The sequence below is a fragment of the Pristiophorus japonicus genome, chromosome 16 (assembly GCF_044704955.1).
Source record: "Pristiophorus japonicus isolate sPriJap1 chromosome 16, sPriJap1.hap1, whole genome shotgun sequence".
Taxonomy (NCBI): domain Eukaryota; kingdom Metazoa; phylum Chordata; class Chondrichthyes; family Pristiophoridae; genus Pristiophorus; species Pristiophorus japonicus.
In genome coordinates, this window is record NC_091992.1 from 133,192,850 (window position 1) to 133,212,446 (window position 19,597).

A 19,597-nucleotide genomic window follows, 5' to 3' on the forward strand; every position below is an offset into this window, starting at 1 on the left:
ATAAACCCAAGTCTAGCATCGCCTTGTACGACACTGCCTTCCAGTCGCATAGTGCATGCCAAAACTATGCCACCATAATGCTGAAAAGCTGTTTTAATAGTGGAAGGTCAGAGGCTGGGTATTCTGCGGCGAGTGTCTCACCCCTGACTCCCCAAAGCCTTTTCACCATCTACAAGGCACAAGTCAGGAGTGTGATGGAACACTCTCCACTTGCCTGGATGGTGCAGCTCCAACAAAGCTGAAGCTCGACACCATCCAGGACAAAGCAGCCCGCTAGATCAGCACCCCATCCACCACCGTCAACATTCACACTCTCCCACCGGCGCACCGTGGCTGCAGTGTGTACCATCTATAAGATGCACTAGAAGGACATGGTCAGCAGGAGCATGGGAACACCAGCGCCTCCCAAGTTCCCCTCCAAGTCACACCATCCTGACTTGGAAATATATCGGCCGTTCCTTCATTGTCGTTGGGTCAAAATCCTGGAACTCCCTCCCTAACAGCACTGTGGGAGCACCTTCACCACACGGACTGTAGTGGTTTAAGAAGGCGGCTCACCACCACCACCTCGAGCAATTACAGATGGGCAATAAATGCCGGCCTTGCCAGCGATGCCCACGTCCTATGAATGAATAATTTTTTAAAAGTTACAAGAAAGAAAGTATGAATTTAAGTTACAAATGTATTTGAGGCTGTAATGTGCCCTTTGGATTTGAATGACTGACAAGCCAGTTCACCTTTACTCCCACTTTATCACATTATCCAGAGAAATAATCACAACCATCTCTTACAATCTCTAAATAGCTTTGGATCAGTTTTAATTGTCAGTGTGGGCATTCACTAGCATAGCCACAAGAGGGAGTGTTTCAGGGTGTAGACTGCTGCCTGACTTGCCACAAGAGGGCAGTGTGTTCACATGTATTAGTAAATTGTTGTCTCCACTAAATGCCTATGTTCCCTTTTACGATCAGAATTCTCTCTTGACTAACAGCACTTCACTTGCTTCCGTTGCCAACTTTACATTTTACTGTGTAAGACTCTGTATTTTCTTTTCCTTTCCTTATTTTCCCTGAGCTCGCACTACGTGCAGCTACTGAGTGACCCTGGTCCCAGGCTTCAGTGTATTTGATGTTTTCTATGGCCCTGTGTGTTTGGTGCCTGGTCCACATTCAGTGCCTTGTTCATGATAGCACAGCCAAGGCATGGTGCAGCTTATATGCTACGTGTCGGGTTTAAGTGCCCTTGATGCTGTAAACCTGGTGCCCAGGTACGGATTTCAGAACTAGGGTTCTGTTGTATTTCTAACAGACGGACTTTGGGATGGGGGTGAGGGGTAGAGAACGGGGCCAGAAACCAAAAGCCATTTTTAGTCTTGGCATCTTGTGACTGAAGATGTGAACTACATAAGAACTTAAGAACATAAGAAATAGAGGCAGGAATAGCCTATTCCACCATTCAATCATAGGCAGTCCCTCAAAACGAGGGATGAGTTCACAGGTGTTTCAATGAAGGACCTAATATTCCGGATCCTGAACCACATCTTGAAGGGTGGAAGATGCCTGTGCATGGATTTTTTTAACGTGTGGTGGGTGGCCGTTGCACATCAGCCACCACACGGGCTTGACACAGCTAGGTCTTGATCCAGTGGCAAGGGTCAACCAAGATAACTGGAGACCAGCTCTGCTGCACGGACCTAGTGCGTGCACACATCGCAGTGTGGGCTGGCCCGTGCTGCCCCTGGGCCCTCGCCTCTTCTGGGCCCTGAACTCGCGCCTCTCCTGGGCCCCGATCACACCCCTCTGCAATCTCTTGCCACTCCTTCGCCCCGACCTCGCTGCTCCTGCTATAACTGCCCGCATTGCAGTCAGCCGTCACCCTCCTGCAGCAGCACGCGCTATCATGGCAGATCATTGACCTCGACTCCACTTTCCTGCACTATCCCCATATCCCTTGATCCCCTAGAGTCCAAAAATCTACATATCTCACCCTTGAATATACTCAAAGACTCAGCACCCACAGCCCTCTAGGGCAGAGAATTCCAAAGATGCATAACACTCTGAGTGAAGAAATTCCTCCTCATCTCGGTCTTAAATGGCCGACCCTTTATCCTGAGACTGTGACCCCCTAGTTCTATACACTCCAGCCAGTGGAAACAACCTCTCAGCATCTACCCTGTCAATCCCCTTCAGAATCTTGTATGTTTCAATGATATCACTTCTCATTAAACTCCAGAGAGTATAGGCCCATCCTACACAATCTTTCATCATAGGACAGCCCTCTCATCCCAGGAATCAATCAAGTGAATCTTCGTTTCACCGCCTCCAAGGCAAGTATATCCTTCCTTCGATAAGACTAACACTGTGCCCAGTACTCCAGGTGTGGTCTCGCCAAGGCCCTGTACAATTGTAGCAAGACTTCCTTACACTTGTACTCCAACCCCCTTGCAATGAAGGCCAACATGCCATTTGCCTTCCTTATTGCTTCTGTATCTACATGCTCGCTTGCTGTGCTTCTTGCACAAGGACACCCAAATCTCTCTGAACACCAACATTTTAAATGTTGCTCACCATTTAAAAAAATATTCTGATTTTCTTAAAATGATAACTTAAAATGCCAAAGGAGTAATCCTTGATATGTTTCTGTTACTAACTCCCATTAGCCACTGCAGCTACGCACAAGAGAATATGTAAAGACAATATAGTATTGATAGGAGTAGTTCCACAGGAAAATAAAGCCCCTTCTGAGATGGAGCTAATCACTATCCTATGCATCTTCCATGGTGCTTAATAATTCCCAATGAAATGGAGATTTATTTTGCTTTGCTTATTTTTGGCCAATAAACTAAGTACTGAAGGTACGAAACTTCTTGCATTATTGCATTCACTTAATTAACACAATTGGGATTGGCTTTTTCTTTGAATGATTACTTCAGAGAATTCCACCCAGAAAGATCTGTTAGTTCCTTAAATCATTACTATCAGGACAACTGTCAAACATGTATTAAGGAGCCAGTTCATTTCTCGAGGGTGTTCTCTAATTGTTAACTGAGCAATAACAGACATATGGCTCTGGAATGTGTTGTAACTAGAGCTAGGAGTTGCACCAAGGATGAGACCACCGGTTGAGACTAAAATCAAATGAGTTTTAATTATAACTAGCTGTTAATTTATCTAAAAAATAATTTGTTTCCACATTCATGTAAAATTATATCTTTTATTTTACCATTTTATGCTCCCCCCCACCCCCCCTTTACCTACTCCTTACCTTGACCCTGACTCCTTGATGGGGCACAGTTCCAAGGCACCCTTTCCCCAGTAGCCATTCTTCATTTATGAACCCTAGACACCATGTCGGCAAGCTATTCCATGGTGGAGGGCATCACCAGCTCTAATCTACAATCACACAATTCTAATAAGGGTCATCAAAGGCTTGAGTTCAGGAATGAAAACCGTGGCAGATTTTTCTCTCCTATACCCAGGAAAAAGAGTCTTGGCTGTTATATATTTATGTCTCACAGTAGAATGAATTGCTATTAAGTGCAGTGTGACTGTTATGTCGGCAAATGCAGCGGCTATTTTGCATACAACAAAAGCCAGAAATAGTGATGAGACAAAATGCCGGTTATTCTGTTTTTGGTGATGTTGCTTGAAAGAGGAATGTTGGCCAGGACATCAGGAGAACGTTGAGCTGCAAATAGTGTCATGGACTGTTTCCTGGAGCAGTCGGACTCAGCTTAACATCTCATCCAAAGGTTCACACCTTTGACATGCAGCACTCTCTATCAGTACTGCACTGAAGTGTCAACCTAGATTATAAAAAAAGGACTTGCATTTATATAGTGTCTTTCATGATCACTGGATGTCTCAAAGCACTTTACAGCCAATGAAGTACTTTTTGAAATGTAGTCACTGTTGTAATGTAGAAAATGCAAGTGTCAATTTGCGCACAGCAAGCTCCCAGAAACAGCAATGTGATAATGGCCAGATAATCTGTTTGTGATGTTGGTTGAGGGATATATATTGACCCCAGGACATGGGATAACTCTCCTGCTCTTCTTCGAAATAGCTCTTTTAAGTCCACCTGAGAGGACAGACGGGGCCTCGGTTTAACGGTCTCATGTGAAAGACTGCACCTATGACAGTATTGCACTGGAGTGTCAGCCTAGAGGTTTTGTGCTTAAGTCTGTGGAGTGGGACTTGAACCCACAACCTTCTGACTCAGGCGAGGCTGCTACCCACTGAGCCACAGCTGACACACCAGCCCTGTAGTGGCACTGGAACTCATAAACTTCTCACTTGCATAAGAACATAAGAAATAGGAGCAGGAGTAGGCCATATGGTCCCTTGAGCCTGCTCCGCCATTCAATAAGATCATGGCTGATCTGATCTTGGCCTCAACGCCATTATCCTGCCTGTTCCCCAGTACCAGTTGGAATTGTTCCAATGCTCTAGATTGGTACAGTGTTTGTTGGATCTGAATTGATGGAGGTTTCTGTCTCCAGGCCCATTTGCTGTAAATGCTTTTAGGGTCTTGAGATAAGAAATAGGAGCAGGAGTAGGCCATCTGGCCCCTTGAGCCTGCTGTGCCCTTTAATAAGATCATGGCTGATCTGATCATGGTCTCAGCTCCACTTCCTTGCCCGCTCCCCATAATCCTTTATTCCCTTATCGCTCAAAAATCTGCCCATCTCCGCCTTAAATATATTCAACGACCCAGCCTCCACAGCTCTCTGAGGCAGAGAATTCCACAGATTTACAATCCTCAGAGAAGTAGTTCCTCCTCATCTCAGTTTTAAATGGGCAGCCCCTTATTCTGAGACTATGGCTCCTAGTTTTAGTTTCCCCTATCAGTGGAAATATCGTCTCTGCATCCATCTTTTCGAGCCCCCTCATTATTTTATAGGTTTTGGTAAGATCACCTCTCATTCTTCTGAACTCCACTGAGTATAAGCTCAACCTATCTTCATAAGTCAACCCCCTCATCTCCAGAATCAACCTAGTGAACCTTCTCTGAACCGTCTCCAAAGCAAGTATAATCCCTCCTTGAATACTGAGACCAAAACTGTACGCAGTACTCCAGGTGTGGTCTCACCAATACCCTGTACAGTTGTAGCAGGACTTCTCTACTTTTATACTCTATATCCTCCTTACAACAAAGGCCAACATTCCATTTGCCTTCCTGATTACTTGCTGTACCTGCATACTGACTTTTTGTGTTTCATGCACTAGGACCCCCAGGTCCCTCTGTACTGCAGCACTTTGCAATTTTTCTCCATTTAAATTATAATTTGCTTTTCTATTTTTTTTTCTGCCGAAGTGGATAACCTCACATTTTCCCACGTTATACGCCATCTGCCAAATTTTTGCCCATTCACTATATTCCTTTGCAGATTTTTTATGTCCTCACAATTTGCTTTCCCACCCATCTTTGTATCATCAGCAAACTTGGCAACATTACACTCGGTCCCTTCATCCAAGTCATTAATATAGATTGTAAATAGTTGAGGCCCCAGCACTGATTACTGCAGCACCCCACTAGTTACTGTTTGCCAACCGGAAAGTTACCCATTTATTCCGACTTTCTGTTCTCTGTTAGTTAGCCAATCCTCTATCCATGCTAATATATTACCCCCAACCCCGTGAACTTTTATCTTGTGCAGTAACCTTTTATGTGGCATCTTATCAAATGCCTTCTGGAAATCCAAATACACCACATCCACTGGTTCCCCCTTATCCACTCTGCTCATTACATCCTCAAAGAACTCCAGCAAATTTGTCAAACATGATTTCCCTTTCATAAAACCATGCTGACTCTGCTTAATTGACTTATGTCTTTCCAAATGTCCCGCTACTGCATCCCTAATAATGGACTGAAAATCCAGCATTTTCCCAACGACAGATGTTAGGCTAACTGGTCTATAATTTCCTGCTTTTTGTCTGCCTCCTTTTTTAAATAGGGACATTTGCGGTTTTCCAATCCGCTGGGACCGCCCCAGAATCCCGGGAATTTTGGTAGATCACAACCAATGCATCCACTGCAGCCACTTTTAAGATTGGGCATAGATTGCACAAACCAAACTGGAAGCAATACGGTGGAGGAGGATTTCCTGGAGTGCATAAGGGATGGTTTTTTAGACCAATATGTCGAGGAACCAACTAGGGGGGAGGCCATCTTAGACTGGGTGTTATGTAATGAGAGAGGATTAATTAGCAATCTCGTTGTGCGAGGCCCCTTGGGGAAGAGTGACCATAATATGGTGGAATTCTGCATTGGGATGGAGAATGAAACAGTTAATTCAGAGACCATGGTCCAGAACTTAAAGAAGGCTAACTTTGAAGGTATGAAGCGTGAATTGGCTGGGATGGATTGGCGAATGATACTTAAGGGGTTGACTGTGGATGGGCAATGGCAGACATTTAGAGACCGCATGGATGAACTACAACAATTGTACATTCCTGTCTGGCATAAAAATAAAAAAGGGAAGGTGGCTCAACCGTGGCTATCAAGGGAAATCAGGGATAGTATTAAAACCAAGGAAGTGGCATACAAATTGGCCAGAAATAGCAGCGAACCTGGGGACTGGGAGAAATTTAGAATTCAGCAGAGGAGGACAAAGGGTTTGATTAGGGCAGGGAAAATGGAGTATGAGAAGAAGCTTGCAGGGAACATTAAGACGGATTGCAAAAGTTTCTATAGATATGTAAAGAGAAAAAGGTTAGTAAAGACAAACGTAGGTCCCCTGCAGTCAGAATCAGGGGAAGTCATAACGAGGAACAAAGAAATGGCGGACCAATTGAACAAGTACTTTGGTTCGGTATTCACGAAGGAGGACACGAACAACCTTCCGGTTATAAAAGGGGTCGGGGGGTCTAGTAAGGAGGAGGAACTGAGGGAAATCCTTATTAGCCTGGAAATTGTGTTGGGGAAATTGATGGGATTGAAGGCCGATAAATCCCCAGGGCCTGATGGACTGCATCCCAGAGTACTTAAGGAGGTGGCCTTGGAAATAGTGGATGCGTTGACAGTCATTTTCCAACATTCCATTGACTCTGGATCAGTTCCTATCGAGTGGAGGGTAGACAATGTAACCCCACTTTTTAAAAAAGGAGGGAGAGAGAAAACAGGGAATTATAGACCGGTCAGCCTGACATCGGTAGTGGGTAAAATGATGGAATCAATTATTAAGGATGTCATAGCAGTGCATTTGGAAAGAGGTGACATGATAGGTCCAAGTCAGCATGGATTTGTGAAAGGGAAATCATGCTTGACAAATCTTCTGGAATTTTTTGAGGATGTTTCCAGTAGAGTGGACAAGGGAGAACCAGTTGATGTGGTATATTTGGACTTTCAGAAGGCGTTCGACAAGGTCCCACACAAGAGATTGATGTGCAAAGTTAGAGCACATGGGATTGGGGGTAGTGTACTGACATGGATTGAGAACTGGTTGTCAGACAGGAAGCAAAGAGTAGGAGTAAATGGGTACTTTTCAGAATGGCAGGCAGTGACTAGTGGGGTACCGCAAGGTTCTGTGCTGGGGCCCCAGCTGTTTACACTGTACATTAATGATTTAGATGAGGGGATTAAATGTAGTATCTCCAAATTTGCGGATGACACTAAGTTGGGTGGCAGTGTGAGCTGCGAGGAGGATGCTGTGAGGCTGCAGAGCGACTTGGATAGGTTAGGTGAGTGGGCAAATGCATGGCAGATGAAGTATAATGTGGATAAATGTGAGGTTATCCACTTTGGTGGTAAAAACAGAGAGACAGACTATTATCTGAATGGTGACAGATTAGGAAAAGGGGAGGTGCAAAGAGACCTGGGTGTCATGGTACATCAGTCATTGAAGGTTGGCATGCAGGTGCAGCAGGCGGTTAAGAAAGCAAATGGCATGTTGGCCTTCATAGCGAGGGGATTTGAGTACAGGGGCAGGGAGGTGTTGCTACAGTTGTACAGGGCATTGGTGAGGCCACACCTGGAGTATTGTGTACAGTTTTGGTCTCCTAACCTGAGGAAGGACATTCTTGCTATTGAGGGAGTGCAGCGAAGGTTCACCAGACTGATTCCCGGGATGGCGGGACTGACCTATCAAGAAAGACTGGATCAACTGGGCTTGTATTCACTGGAGTTCAGAAGAATGAGAGGGGACCTCATAGAAACATTTAAAATTCTGACGGGGTTAGACAGGTTAGATGCAGGAAGAATGTTCCCAATGTTGGGGAAGTCCAGAACCAGAGGTCACAGTCTAAGGATAAAGGATAAGCCATTTAGGACCGAGATGCGGAGGAACTTCTTCACACAGAGAGTGGTGAACCTGTGGAATTCTCTACTACAGAAAGTTGTTGAGGCCAATTCACTAAATATATTCAAAAAGGAGTTGGATGAGGTCCTTACTACTAGGGGGATCAAGGGGTATGGTGAGAAAGCAGGAATGGGGTACTGAAGTTGAATGTTCAGCCATGAACTCATTGAATGGCGGTGCAGGCTAGAAGGGCCGAATGGCCTACTCCTGCACCTATTTTTCTATGTTTCTATGTTTCTAAGACCCTAGGATAAGCCATCGGGTGTAGGGTACTTGTCTGCCTTTAGTCCCATTATTTTACTGAGTACTACTACTTTAGTGGCAGTGATTGTATTAAGTTCCTCCCTCCCTACAGCCCCTTGATTATCCACTATTGGGATGTTTTTAGTGTCTTCTACCGTGAAGACCAATGCAAAATATTTGTTCAACGTCTCTGCCATTTCCCTGTTCTCCATTAATAATTCCCCAGTCTCATCCTCTAGGTGACCAACATTTACTTTAGCCACTCTTCTTTTTTGTGTACCTGTAGAAACTCTTACTATCTGTTTTTATATTTTGTGCTAGTTTACTTTCATCATCTATCGTCCCTCTATTTATCATTTTTTTTTTGTTGGTTCTTTGCTGGCTTTTAAAAGTTTCCCAACTCTCTGGCCTCCCACTAGTCTTGGCCACATTGTATGCCCTTGTTTTCAATTTGATACCATCCCTTATTTCCTTAGTTAGCCACGGATGGTTATCCCTTCTCTTACAGTCTTTCCTTCTCATTGGGATATATTTTTGTTGCGTGTTATAAAATATCTCCTTCAATGTCTGCCACTGCTCATCAACCGGCCCACACTTTAATCTATTTTCCCAGTCCACTTTAACCAACTCTGCCTTCATATCTTTGAAGTCTCCTTTATTTAAGCTTAGGGCACTGGTTTGAGATCCAACTCCCTCACCCTCCAACTGAATTTGAAATTCAACCATGTTATGGTCACTCATTCCTAGAGGATCCTTTACTCGGAGATCATTTATTAACCCTGTCTCATTACACAGTACCAGATCTAAGATAGCCTGCTCCCTGGTTGGTTCCGCAACGTATTGTTCAAGGAAACTATCTGATACATTTTGTGAACCCTTCCTCAAGGCCACCCTGGCCAGTTTGCTTTGTCCAATCAATATGAAGGTTAAAATCGCCCATGATTATTGCTATTCCTTTTTTACAAGTCTCCATTATTTTTTGATTTATACTCCGTCCATCAGTGTAGCTACTGTTAGGGGACCTATAGACTATGCCCACCAGCGACTTTTTCCCCTTATTATTCCATATCTCCACCCAAACTGATTCAACATCTTGATCTTCTGAGCCAATATCGTTTCTCACTAATGCACTGATCTCATCCTTTATTAACAGTGCTACCCCACCTCCTTTTCCTATCTGTCTGTCTCCTTCCGAATTGTCAAATACCCCTGAATATTTAGTTCCCAGTCGTGGTCACCTTGCAACCACGTCTCTGTAATGGCTGTCAGATCATACCCATTTGTATCTATTTGTGTGTCAACTCATCTATTTTGTTACGAATGCTGTGTGCATTCAGATAAAGAGCTTTTAAATTTGTTTATTTATCATTTTTCTATGCTTTGACCCCACTTTCTGATTCACCTTTATATTTATACATTCTGTCCCTTCCTGGCACACTCTGGTTCTCATTTCCCCCAGTGCTTCCCTGCTCTATTGCTTCTCCTTATTCTTTGACTTTCAGCTGAACCCTCCCCTGCCCCCCCCCCCCCCACTAATTAGTTTAAAGCCCTCTCCACAGCCCTAGTTATTCGATTCGCCAGGACCCTAGTCCCAGCACGGTCTAAGTGGAGCCTGTCCCAAGGGAACAGCTTCCTGTTACCCCAGTACTGGTGCCAGTGTCCCAGGAACCAAAACCCATTTCTCCCACACCAGTCTTTGAGCCACGTGTTTAACTCTGATCGTATTTACCCTATGCAGATTTGCTCGTGGCTCAGGTAGTAATCCAAAGATTATTACCTTTTGTGGTTCTGCTTTTTAATTTGGCCCCTATCTGCTCATACTCCCTCAGCAGAACCTCTTTCTTTGTCCTATCTGTCGTTGGTGCCCATGTGGACCACGGCAACTGGATCTTTCCCACCCCTACTCCCCCCCCCTCCCACTCCAAGTTCCTCTCCAGCCCAGAGGAGATGTCCTTAACGCTGGCACTGGGGCAGGCAACACAGCCTTTGGGACACGCTCTCGATTGCAGAGAACAATATCTATCCCCCTAATGATACTGTCCCCTACCACTACAACCTTTCTTTTTACTCCCCGCACTTGAATGAACCCTTGTACCACGGTGCTGTGGTCAGTTTGCTCATCCTCCCTGCAGTCCCTGCTCTCGTCCACACAGCGAGTAAGAGCCTCGAACCTGTTGGACAAGAGCAAGGGCTGAGGCTCCTCCATCACTCTATCCTGAGTCCCTTGCCTCGCTTGTAGTCACACCCTCCTGTCCCTGACCACAGACCAAATTTGAATGAATTAATCTAAGGGGTGTGACTGCCTCCTGGAACACAGCGACCAGGTAACTTTTCCCCCTCCCTGATGCGTCGTAGTGTCCGCAGCTCGGACTCCAGCTCATCAATTGAAGGAGCCGAAGTTCCTCGAGCTGCAGACACTTACTGCAGATGTGGTCGCCATGGACCTCAATGGGATCAACCAACACGCAGTAGCAGAAACACACCGCCTGTCCTGCCATCTTTAATGTATATAGTTAATTAAGTTTTCAAGTTTTGTTTTTAATCCCAGCTCTTAATTCAAACCAATGCCCTAGAAAAGAGAGAAAAACTCAACAACCAATCACTTCTCTTTCCTGTGACACCACACTTTGAACTTGATTCTTTCTACTTTTTGTCTTCAGGTCAGTTGATGCTGTTTGGGCCGCAGGGCGCTCCCTCTCACATAGAAACATAGAAAATAGGAGCAGGAGTAGGCCATTCGGCCCTTAGAGCCTGCATCACCATTCAATAAGATCATGGCTGATCATTCCCTCAGTACCCCTTTCCTGCTTTCTCTCTGTACCCCTTGATCCCTTTAGCTGTAAGGGCCATATCTAATTCCCTCTTGAATATATCCACTGAACTGGCATCAACAACTCTCTGCAGTATGGAATTCCACAGGTTAACAACTCTGAGTGAAGAAATTTCTCCTCATCTCAGTCCTAAAAGGTCTACCCCTTATCCTAAGACTGTGTCCCCTGGTTCTGGACTTCCCCATCATCGGGAACGTTCTTCCCGCATCTAACCTGTCCAGTCCCGTCAGAATCTTGTAAGTTTCTGAGATCCCCTCTCATCCTTCTAAACTCCCACTGTATAAAGGTCCAGTTGATCCAGTCTCTCCTCATATGTCACTCCCGCTATCACGGAAATCAGTCTAGTGAACCTTCGCTGCACTCCCTCAATATTTTTCATAGTGCGCAACAAAAATATATTCCAGTGAAAAAGAAGGGTGGCAAGAGAAGGGATAACCAGCCGTGGGTAACCAAGGAAATAAAGGAAAGTATCAAATCAAAGACCAATGCGTATAAGGTGGCCATGGTTAGTGGGAAACTCGAGGATTGGGAAAATTTTAAGCAACAGCAAAGAATGACTAAAAAAGCAATAAAGAAAGGGAAGATAGATTACGAAGGTAAACTTGCGCAAAACATAAAAACAGATAGTAAAAGTTTTTACAGATATATAAAACGGAAAAGAGTGACTAAAGTAAATGTTGGTCCCTTAGAAGATGAAAAGGGGGATTTAATAATGGGAAATGTGGAAATGGCTGAGACCTTAAACAATTATTTTGCTTCGGTCTTCACAGTGGAAGACACAAAAACCATGCCAAAATTTGCAGGCCACAGGAATGTGGGAAGGGAGGACCTGGAGACAATCACTATCACTAGGGGAGTAGTGCTGGACAGGCTAATGGGACTGAAGGTAGACAAGTCCCCTGGTCCTGATGAAATGCATCCCAGGGTATTAAAAGAGATGGCGGAAGTTATAGCAGATGTATTCGTTATAATCTACCAAAATTCTCTGGACTCTGGGGAGGTACCAGCGGATTGGAAAGCAGCTAATGTAACGCCTCTGTTTTTTAAAAAAAAAAAGGAGGCAGGCAAAAGGCAGGTAACTATAGGCCGGTTAGTTTAACATCTGTAGTGGGGAAAATGCTTGAAACTATCATTAAGGAAGAAATAGCGGGACATCTGGATAGGAATAGTGCAATCAAGCAGACGCAGCATGGATTCATGAAGGGGAAATCATGTTTAACTAACTTACTGGAATTCTTTGAGGATATAACGAGCATGGTGGATAGAGGTGTACCGATGGATGTGGTGTATTTAGATTTCCAAAAGGCATTCGATAAGGTGCCACACAAAAGGTTACTGCAGAAGATAGAGGTACGCGGAGTCAGAGGAAATGTATTAGCATGGATCGAGAATTGGCTGGCTAACAGAAAGCAGAGAGTCGGGATAAATGGGTCCTTTTCCAGTTGGAAATCAGTGGTTAGTGGTGTGCCACAGGGATCAATGCTGGGACCACAACTGTTTACAATATACATAGATGACCTGGAAGAGGGGACAGAGTGTAATGCAACAAAATTTGCAGATGACACAAAGATTAGTGGGAAAGCGGGTTGTGTAGAGGACTCAGAGAGGCTGCAAGGAGATTTGGATAGGTTAAGCGAATGGGCTAAGGTTTGGCAGATGGAATACAATGTCCGAAAGTGTGAGGTCATCCACCTTGGGGGAAAAAAACAGTAAAAGGGAATATTATTTGAATGGGGAGAAATTACAACATGCTGTGGTGCAGAGGGACCTGGGGGTCCTTGTGCATGAACCCCAAAAAGTTAGTTTGCAGGTGCAGCAGGTAATCAGGAAGGCGAATGGAATGTTGGCCTTCATTGCGAGAGGGATGGAGTACAAAAGCAGGGAGGTGTTGCTGCAACTGTATAAGGTATTGGTAAGGCCGCACCTGGAGTACTGCGTGCAGTTTTGGTCACCTTACTTAAGGAAGGATATACTGGCTTTGGAGGGGGTACAGAGACGATTCACTAGGCTGATTCCAGAAATGAGGGGGTTACCTTATGATGATAGATTGAGTAGACTGGGTCTTTACTCGTTGGAGTTCAGAAGGATGAGGGGTGATCTTATAGAAACATTTAAAATCATGAAAGGGATAGACAAGATAGAGGCAGAGAGGTTGTTTCCACTGGTAGGGGAGACTAGAACTAGGGGGCACAGCCTCAAAATACGGAGGAGCCAATTTAAAACCGGGTTGAAAAAGAATTACTTCTCCCAGTGGGTTGTGAATCTGTGGAATTCTCTGCCCCAGGAAGCAGTTGAGGCAAGCTCATTGAATGTTTTCAAGTCAAAGATAGATAGATTTTTAACCAATAAGGGAATTGAGGGTTACAGGGAGAGGGCGGGTAAGTGGAGCTGAGTCCACGACCAGATCAGCCATGATCTTATTGAATGGCGGAGCAGGCTCGAGGGGCTAGATGGCCTACTCCTGTTCCTAATTCTTAAGTTCTTATAATAGCAAGAACGTTCTTCTCAGATTAGGAGACCAAAACTGAACACAATATTCCCGGTGAGGCCTCACCAAGGCCCTGTACAACTGCAGTAAGATCTCCCTGCTCCTATACTCAAATCCCCTAGCTATGAAGGCCAACATGCCATTTGCCGCCTTCGCCGCCTGCTGTACCTGCATGCCAACCTTCAATGACTGATGTACCATGACACCCAGGTCTCGTTGCACCTCCCCTTTTCCTAATCTGACGCCATTCAGATAATATTCTGCCTTCGTGTTTTTGCCCCCAAAGTGGATAACCTCACATTTATCCTCATTATACTGCATCTGCCATGCATTTGCCCACTCACCTAACCTGTCCAAGTCACCCTGCAGCTTTTTAGCGTCCTCCTCACAGCTCACACCGCCACCCAGTTTAGTGTCATCTGCAACCTTGGAGATATTACACTCAATTCCTTCATCTGAATCATGAATGTATATTGTAAAGAGCTGGGGTCCCAGCCACTGAGACCTGCGGCACCACACTAGTCACTGCCTGCCATTCTGAAAAGGACCCATTTATCCCTATTCTCTGCTTCCTGTCTGCCAACCAGTTCTCTATCCACGTCAGTGCATTACCCCCAATACCATGTGCTTTGATTTTGCACACCAATCTCTTGTGCGGGACCTTGTCAAAAACCTTTTGAAAGTCCAAATACACCACATCCACTGGTTCTCCCTTGTCCACTCTACTAGTTACATCCTCAAAAAATTCCAGACGATTTGTCAAGCATGATTTCCCTTTCATAAATCCATGCTGACTTGGACCGATCCTGTCACTGCTTTCCAAATGTGCTGCTATTTCATCTTTAATAATTGATTCCAACATTTTCCCCACTACTGATGTCAGGCTAACCGGACTATAATTACCCGTTTTCTCTCTCGCTCCTTTTTTAAACGGTGTTACATTAGCTACCCTCCAGTCCATCGGAACTGATCGACAGTCGATAGACTGTTGGAAAATGATCACCAATGCATCCACTATTTCTAGCACCACTTCCTTAAGTACTCTGGGATGCAGACTATCAGGCCCTGGGGATTTATCGGCCTTCAATCCCATCAATTTCCCTAACACAATTTCCTGCTTTATAAGGATACCCTTCAGTTCCTCCTTCTCACTAGACCCTCTGTCCCCTAGTATTTCTGGAAGGTTATTTGTGTCTTCCTTCGTGAAAACAGAATCAAAGTATTTGTTTAACTGGTCCGCCATTTCTTTGTTCCCCATTATAAATTCACCTGAATCCGACTGAAAGGGACCTACGTTTGTTGTTACTAATCTTTTTCTCTTCACATATCTATAGAAGCTTTTGCAGTCATTTTTTATGTTCCCAGCAAGCTTCCTCTCGTACTCTATTTTCCCCCTCCTAATTAAACCCTTTGTCCTCCTCTGCTGTATTACAAAATTCTCCCAGTCCTCAGGTTTGCTGCTTTTTCTGACCAATTTATATGTCTCTTCCTTGGATTTAACACTATCCTTAATTTCCCATGTTAGCCACGGTTGAGCCACCTTCCCCGTTTTATTTTTACGCCAGTCAGGGATGTATAATTGTTGAAGTTCATCCATGTGATCTTTAAATGTTTGCCATTGCCTATCCACCGTCAACCCTTTAAGTATCATTCGCCAGTCTATTCTAGCCAATTCACGCCTCATACCATCGAAGTTACCTTTCCCCAAGTGCAGGACCCTAGTCTCTGAATTAACTGTGTCACTTTCCATCTTAATAAAGAATTCTACCATATTATGGTCACTCTTCCTCAAGGGGCCTCGCACAACAAGATTGTTAATTAGTCATTTCTCATTACACATCACCCAGTCTAGGATGGCCAGTCCTCTAGTTCGTTCCTCGACATATTGGTCTAGAAAACCATTCCTAATACACTCCAGGAAATCCTCCTCCACCGCATTGCTACCAGTTTGGTTAGCCCAATCAATATGTAGATTAAAGTCGCCCATGATAACTGCTGTACCTTTATTGCACGCATCCCTAATTTCTTGTTTGATGCTGTCCCCATCCTCATTACTACTATTTGGAGGTCTGTACACAACTCCCATTAGCGTTTTCTGCCCTTTTGGTATTCCGTGGCTCCATCCATACAGATTCCACATCATCCAAGCTAATGTCCTTCCTTACTATTGCATTAATTACCTCTTTAACCGGCAACACCACCCTACCTCCTTTTCCTTTCTGTCTATCCTTCCTAAATGTTGACTACTCCTGGATATTGAGTTCCCAGCCTTGGTCACCCTGGAGCCATGTCTCCGTGATGCCAATTACATCATATTCGTTAACTGCTATCTGCGCAGTTAATTCGTCCACCTTATTGTGAATACTCCTCGCATTTATGCACAGAGCCTTCAAGCTTGTCTTTTTAACACCCTTTGCCCCTTTAGGATTTTGCTGTGATGTGGCCGTTTTTGCTTTTTGCCTTGGGTTTCTCTGCCTGCCACTTTTACTTTTCTTCTTTCTATCTTTTGCTCTGCCCCCATTCTACTTCCCTCTGTCTCCCTGCATAGGTTCCCATCCCCCTGCCATATTAGTTTAACCCCTCCCCAACAGCACTAGCAAACACTCCCCCTAGGACATTGGTTTCGGTCCTGCCCAGGTGTAGATCGTCCGGTTTGTACTGGTCCTACCTCCCCCAGAACCGGTTCCAATGTCCCAGGAATTTGAATCCCTCCCTCTTGCATCACTCCTCAAGCTATGTATTCATCTGAGCTATCCTGCGATTCCTACTCTGACTAGCACATGGCACTGGTAGCAATCCTGAGATTACTACTTTTGAGGTCCTACCTTTTAATTTGCACTGCATGATGTGTCCCTGGGCCCCCCCTCTCTCACTGCATGGTGTGTCCCTCACTCACCCTCTCTCACTGCATGGTATGCCCCTCCCTCTCCCTCTCTCATTGCATGGTATGTCCCTCCCTCTCCCTCTCACACTGCATGGTATGTCCCTCCCTCTCCCTCTCTCACATCATGGTGTGTCCCTGGGCCCTCCCTCTCACACTGCATGGTGTATCCCTCCCTCTCCCTCTCCCGCTGTTTAAAGGCTGCCACTCCCACTTTGGCCTCGTGCTGCTCGGTGTGAGATGGGGGCTAATTATTCTGCTCTGTGTTGCAGGTTTTTTATTTTTGCATACACTATTTATACAAAGAGGGAGGCATGAAACTACGTGGACAGTTTTGCGTCGATTTGGATATGACGATGACCTAGAGCTCACTCATGAATATCTGTTCCCGATGTATGTATTGGACATAATTATTCAACTGTGGCACTTTTGAATGGTGCTTTTTAAATGCTGCATATTTGTGCAAGAATCTTTCTGGGGAGGGCAGAGTGCTGTAAAGTAACAGAAAAATCTAGTGTTAAATAATTGTGACGCATACAAGAATTGTTAGCTGTGTTCTCCAGCACCAAAGAGCAAGGGAGATATTCTTGTAAAATCATTGTGAACTATCCCTCGCCTACTGTTTTTAAGTATTCAGTAATTACTACCGAGAAGAAAGAAAAATAAACAAAGTTGAATTCAAAAGTTAAAGTGCAAAAGTTTACATGAAAATGTGTTTTGGTGCTGAAGCATTTGGGTATAAATGTATTTTGTCAGAAATGTTTTTAAAACTTGCATTTAAATGCCATTTTGTCTATCTTTCAAAACATCTGAAAGCAATTCACCTACAATGGATGACTTTGAATTGCAATGACTGCAGTTATTTTGTGCAGAGCAAAATGTATTTCTTTAAAGTTTATATTTAACTCTCTCATTTTAAGTTGTTCAGTCTTCAGTGAAAAGCATCCCAAAAAAATAAGTTTCTTTGTGAACCTGAATGGATCGTATGTTAAATCGATGTTCAAAATTTAAACCCTATCTGAAATTTGTGTTCTCAGGTTTTCTAAAATTAGTTTGCAATGTGGTTTAAGGTGCTGCATCCTCTTGCTTTACCCGTATAGCATTTGCGTAGCAGCAGTTCCAATAATCAGAGTGAATGGCTGGAGTTTCTCAGAGAATCCAACATATTTGGTGCTCCTTTTTTTAAACAAAATTGAACTTGTTCCCTGTAGTTTATTTTTCGGATGTTCGCGGTTATTCCAGTTGAAAAGCTGGCGAGCGGCCTGCGCAGGAGCCCCAGACTGCCGCGTGGCTGCACAGCTTACAGGGAACATTGCTTGTAAGCCTAACGTAGGAAATTGACGGGCTGGAAAAGCCCACCTGGTCCATCAAGCCTGCCCCACACACCATGAAGGCCGGACCATCGTGACTAAACACTCCTTCCCTCCCACCCACCCCCGCAGCCATGTAACGTTTGTATCTTTTTAGTTCTACAGGCAACTCTCGATTATCCGCGCACGGATGCAACGTGAAACCGTTGTAACGGCATTTAAAATTCCGTGTGTGTGTGTGTGGCGTCACTTTGAAACTCTGATGTTCCTTTCGAATGTTGCCTGTTGAGCCTTGCTTTTAAGCGCTCTGCCTAGCCTCAGCTTCCGCTGCTGCTCGCACACAGGTCCACTGCCTCTCATAATTCATTAAAATGCAATGAACGGTTACAGGAAGTAATCAACTAATGGTCTTTAGATCTAGAGGACTAGAATTCAAGGATTAGAAGATACGCTTACAGCTATTGGTTAGAGCACACCTGCAGTACTGTAAGCATTAACTGTAATGTCAACTCGCTCTAACAGAGAAATCGTTTACGCAGCATAGCCCAATCCCCGAGGGACCCGGATAATCGAGAGTTGCCTGTATTTTGTTTAAACATGGAGAACTGATGACTGTTAAAACCAAGCTCTGAAGATCAGTTGGCTAAGAATTGTCGGGAGTGTGAGGGAGCTCAAGCAGTCACGGTTTACGCATTTTGTTTAAAGTATAGAGGCCTGCTTTGAATCTGACATTTCAGACATTTGACTCAGTTCTTTTGAATAGTTACAGTCTAAATAGAAGTTGCGCCTTATTGTATGTTTTAACCTCTGTAAATTTAATGGTGTAATTTATTTCTATAGATAACCAAAATATCGACTATCCAAAAAGTAGTTTTGGTTAACATTCACAATATATAATCTGATGGCAGTAATTGGTGCACAGGAATACAATGGGCTGCAACTGAGGGAAACCAGGTCAGCTATGGTCCTTTACTTATTCAATCAATGTGCCTGTGTTCCTCACTTGTTCATTGCACCCCCCCAATTGAAAATGAAAATTGGTTGCTAGGTGCCATTCAGTTTCAGCTGGACACATTGAGATACAATACTTGAAATTGTAGTGTGACCTTATGCTGATTTCAACCAGAGCCAGTTTTTTTTGTTTGGGTGGAGGGAGGAAGAATAGGTGTTAAACAGTGTAACGTTGGATAGAGGTTGTGCAGGGTTACAAGGTGCTATAGCATGGAAAGATTTGGATTTCCCACCCATGCTTTTCAAACTGATGGTCTTGGGAAACAGTGGGGCGGAGTGAAAGTGAGCAAGGGAGTGAGCAGTTATTTAATCAATGACCTGAGGCAGAAACCAAAGGAGAGACGCTGGATTGATTTATGGGTGCCTTCTGATCCTTGAAATTAGCACAATCTCATCTGTGGCTGTAACATCTATTAAAGTCTTTTTAAATTGGCGGCTCGACTTTTACAAGTCGTGCTGATGAGTGAAGGTATTTAATCACATTGCTCAATATCGCATTATTCACAGGAATGGAATATTTGCTTTGCAGTTCTG

At 44.3% G+C, this 19,597-nt stretch overlaps 1 protein-coding gene across 6 annotated transcripts in view; it reads left to right on the top strand.

Moving 5' to 3' along the window:
* LOC139226844 (mitochondrial Rho GTPase 1) overlaps positions 1–19,597 on the top strand; it is an 89,015-nt gene that overhangs the window by 32,922 nt on the left and 36,496 nt on the right. For all 6 annotated transcript variants that reach the window (XM_070857913.1, XM_070857912.1, XM_070857914.1 and 3 more), the window contains one exon: positions 17,015–17,135. In XM_070857913.1, the coding sequence (XP_070714014.1) occupies positions 17,015–17,135 (121 nt within the window). The remainder of the gene's footprint in view (positions 1–17,014; positions 17,136–19,597) is intronic.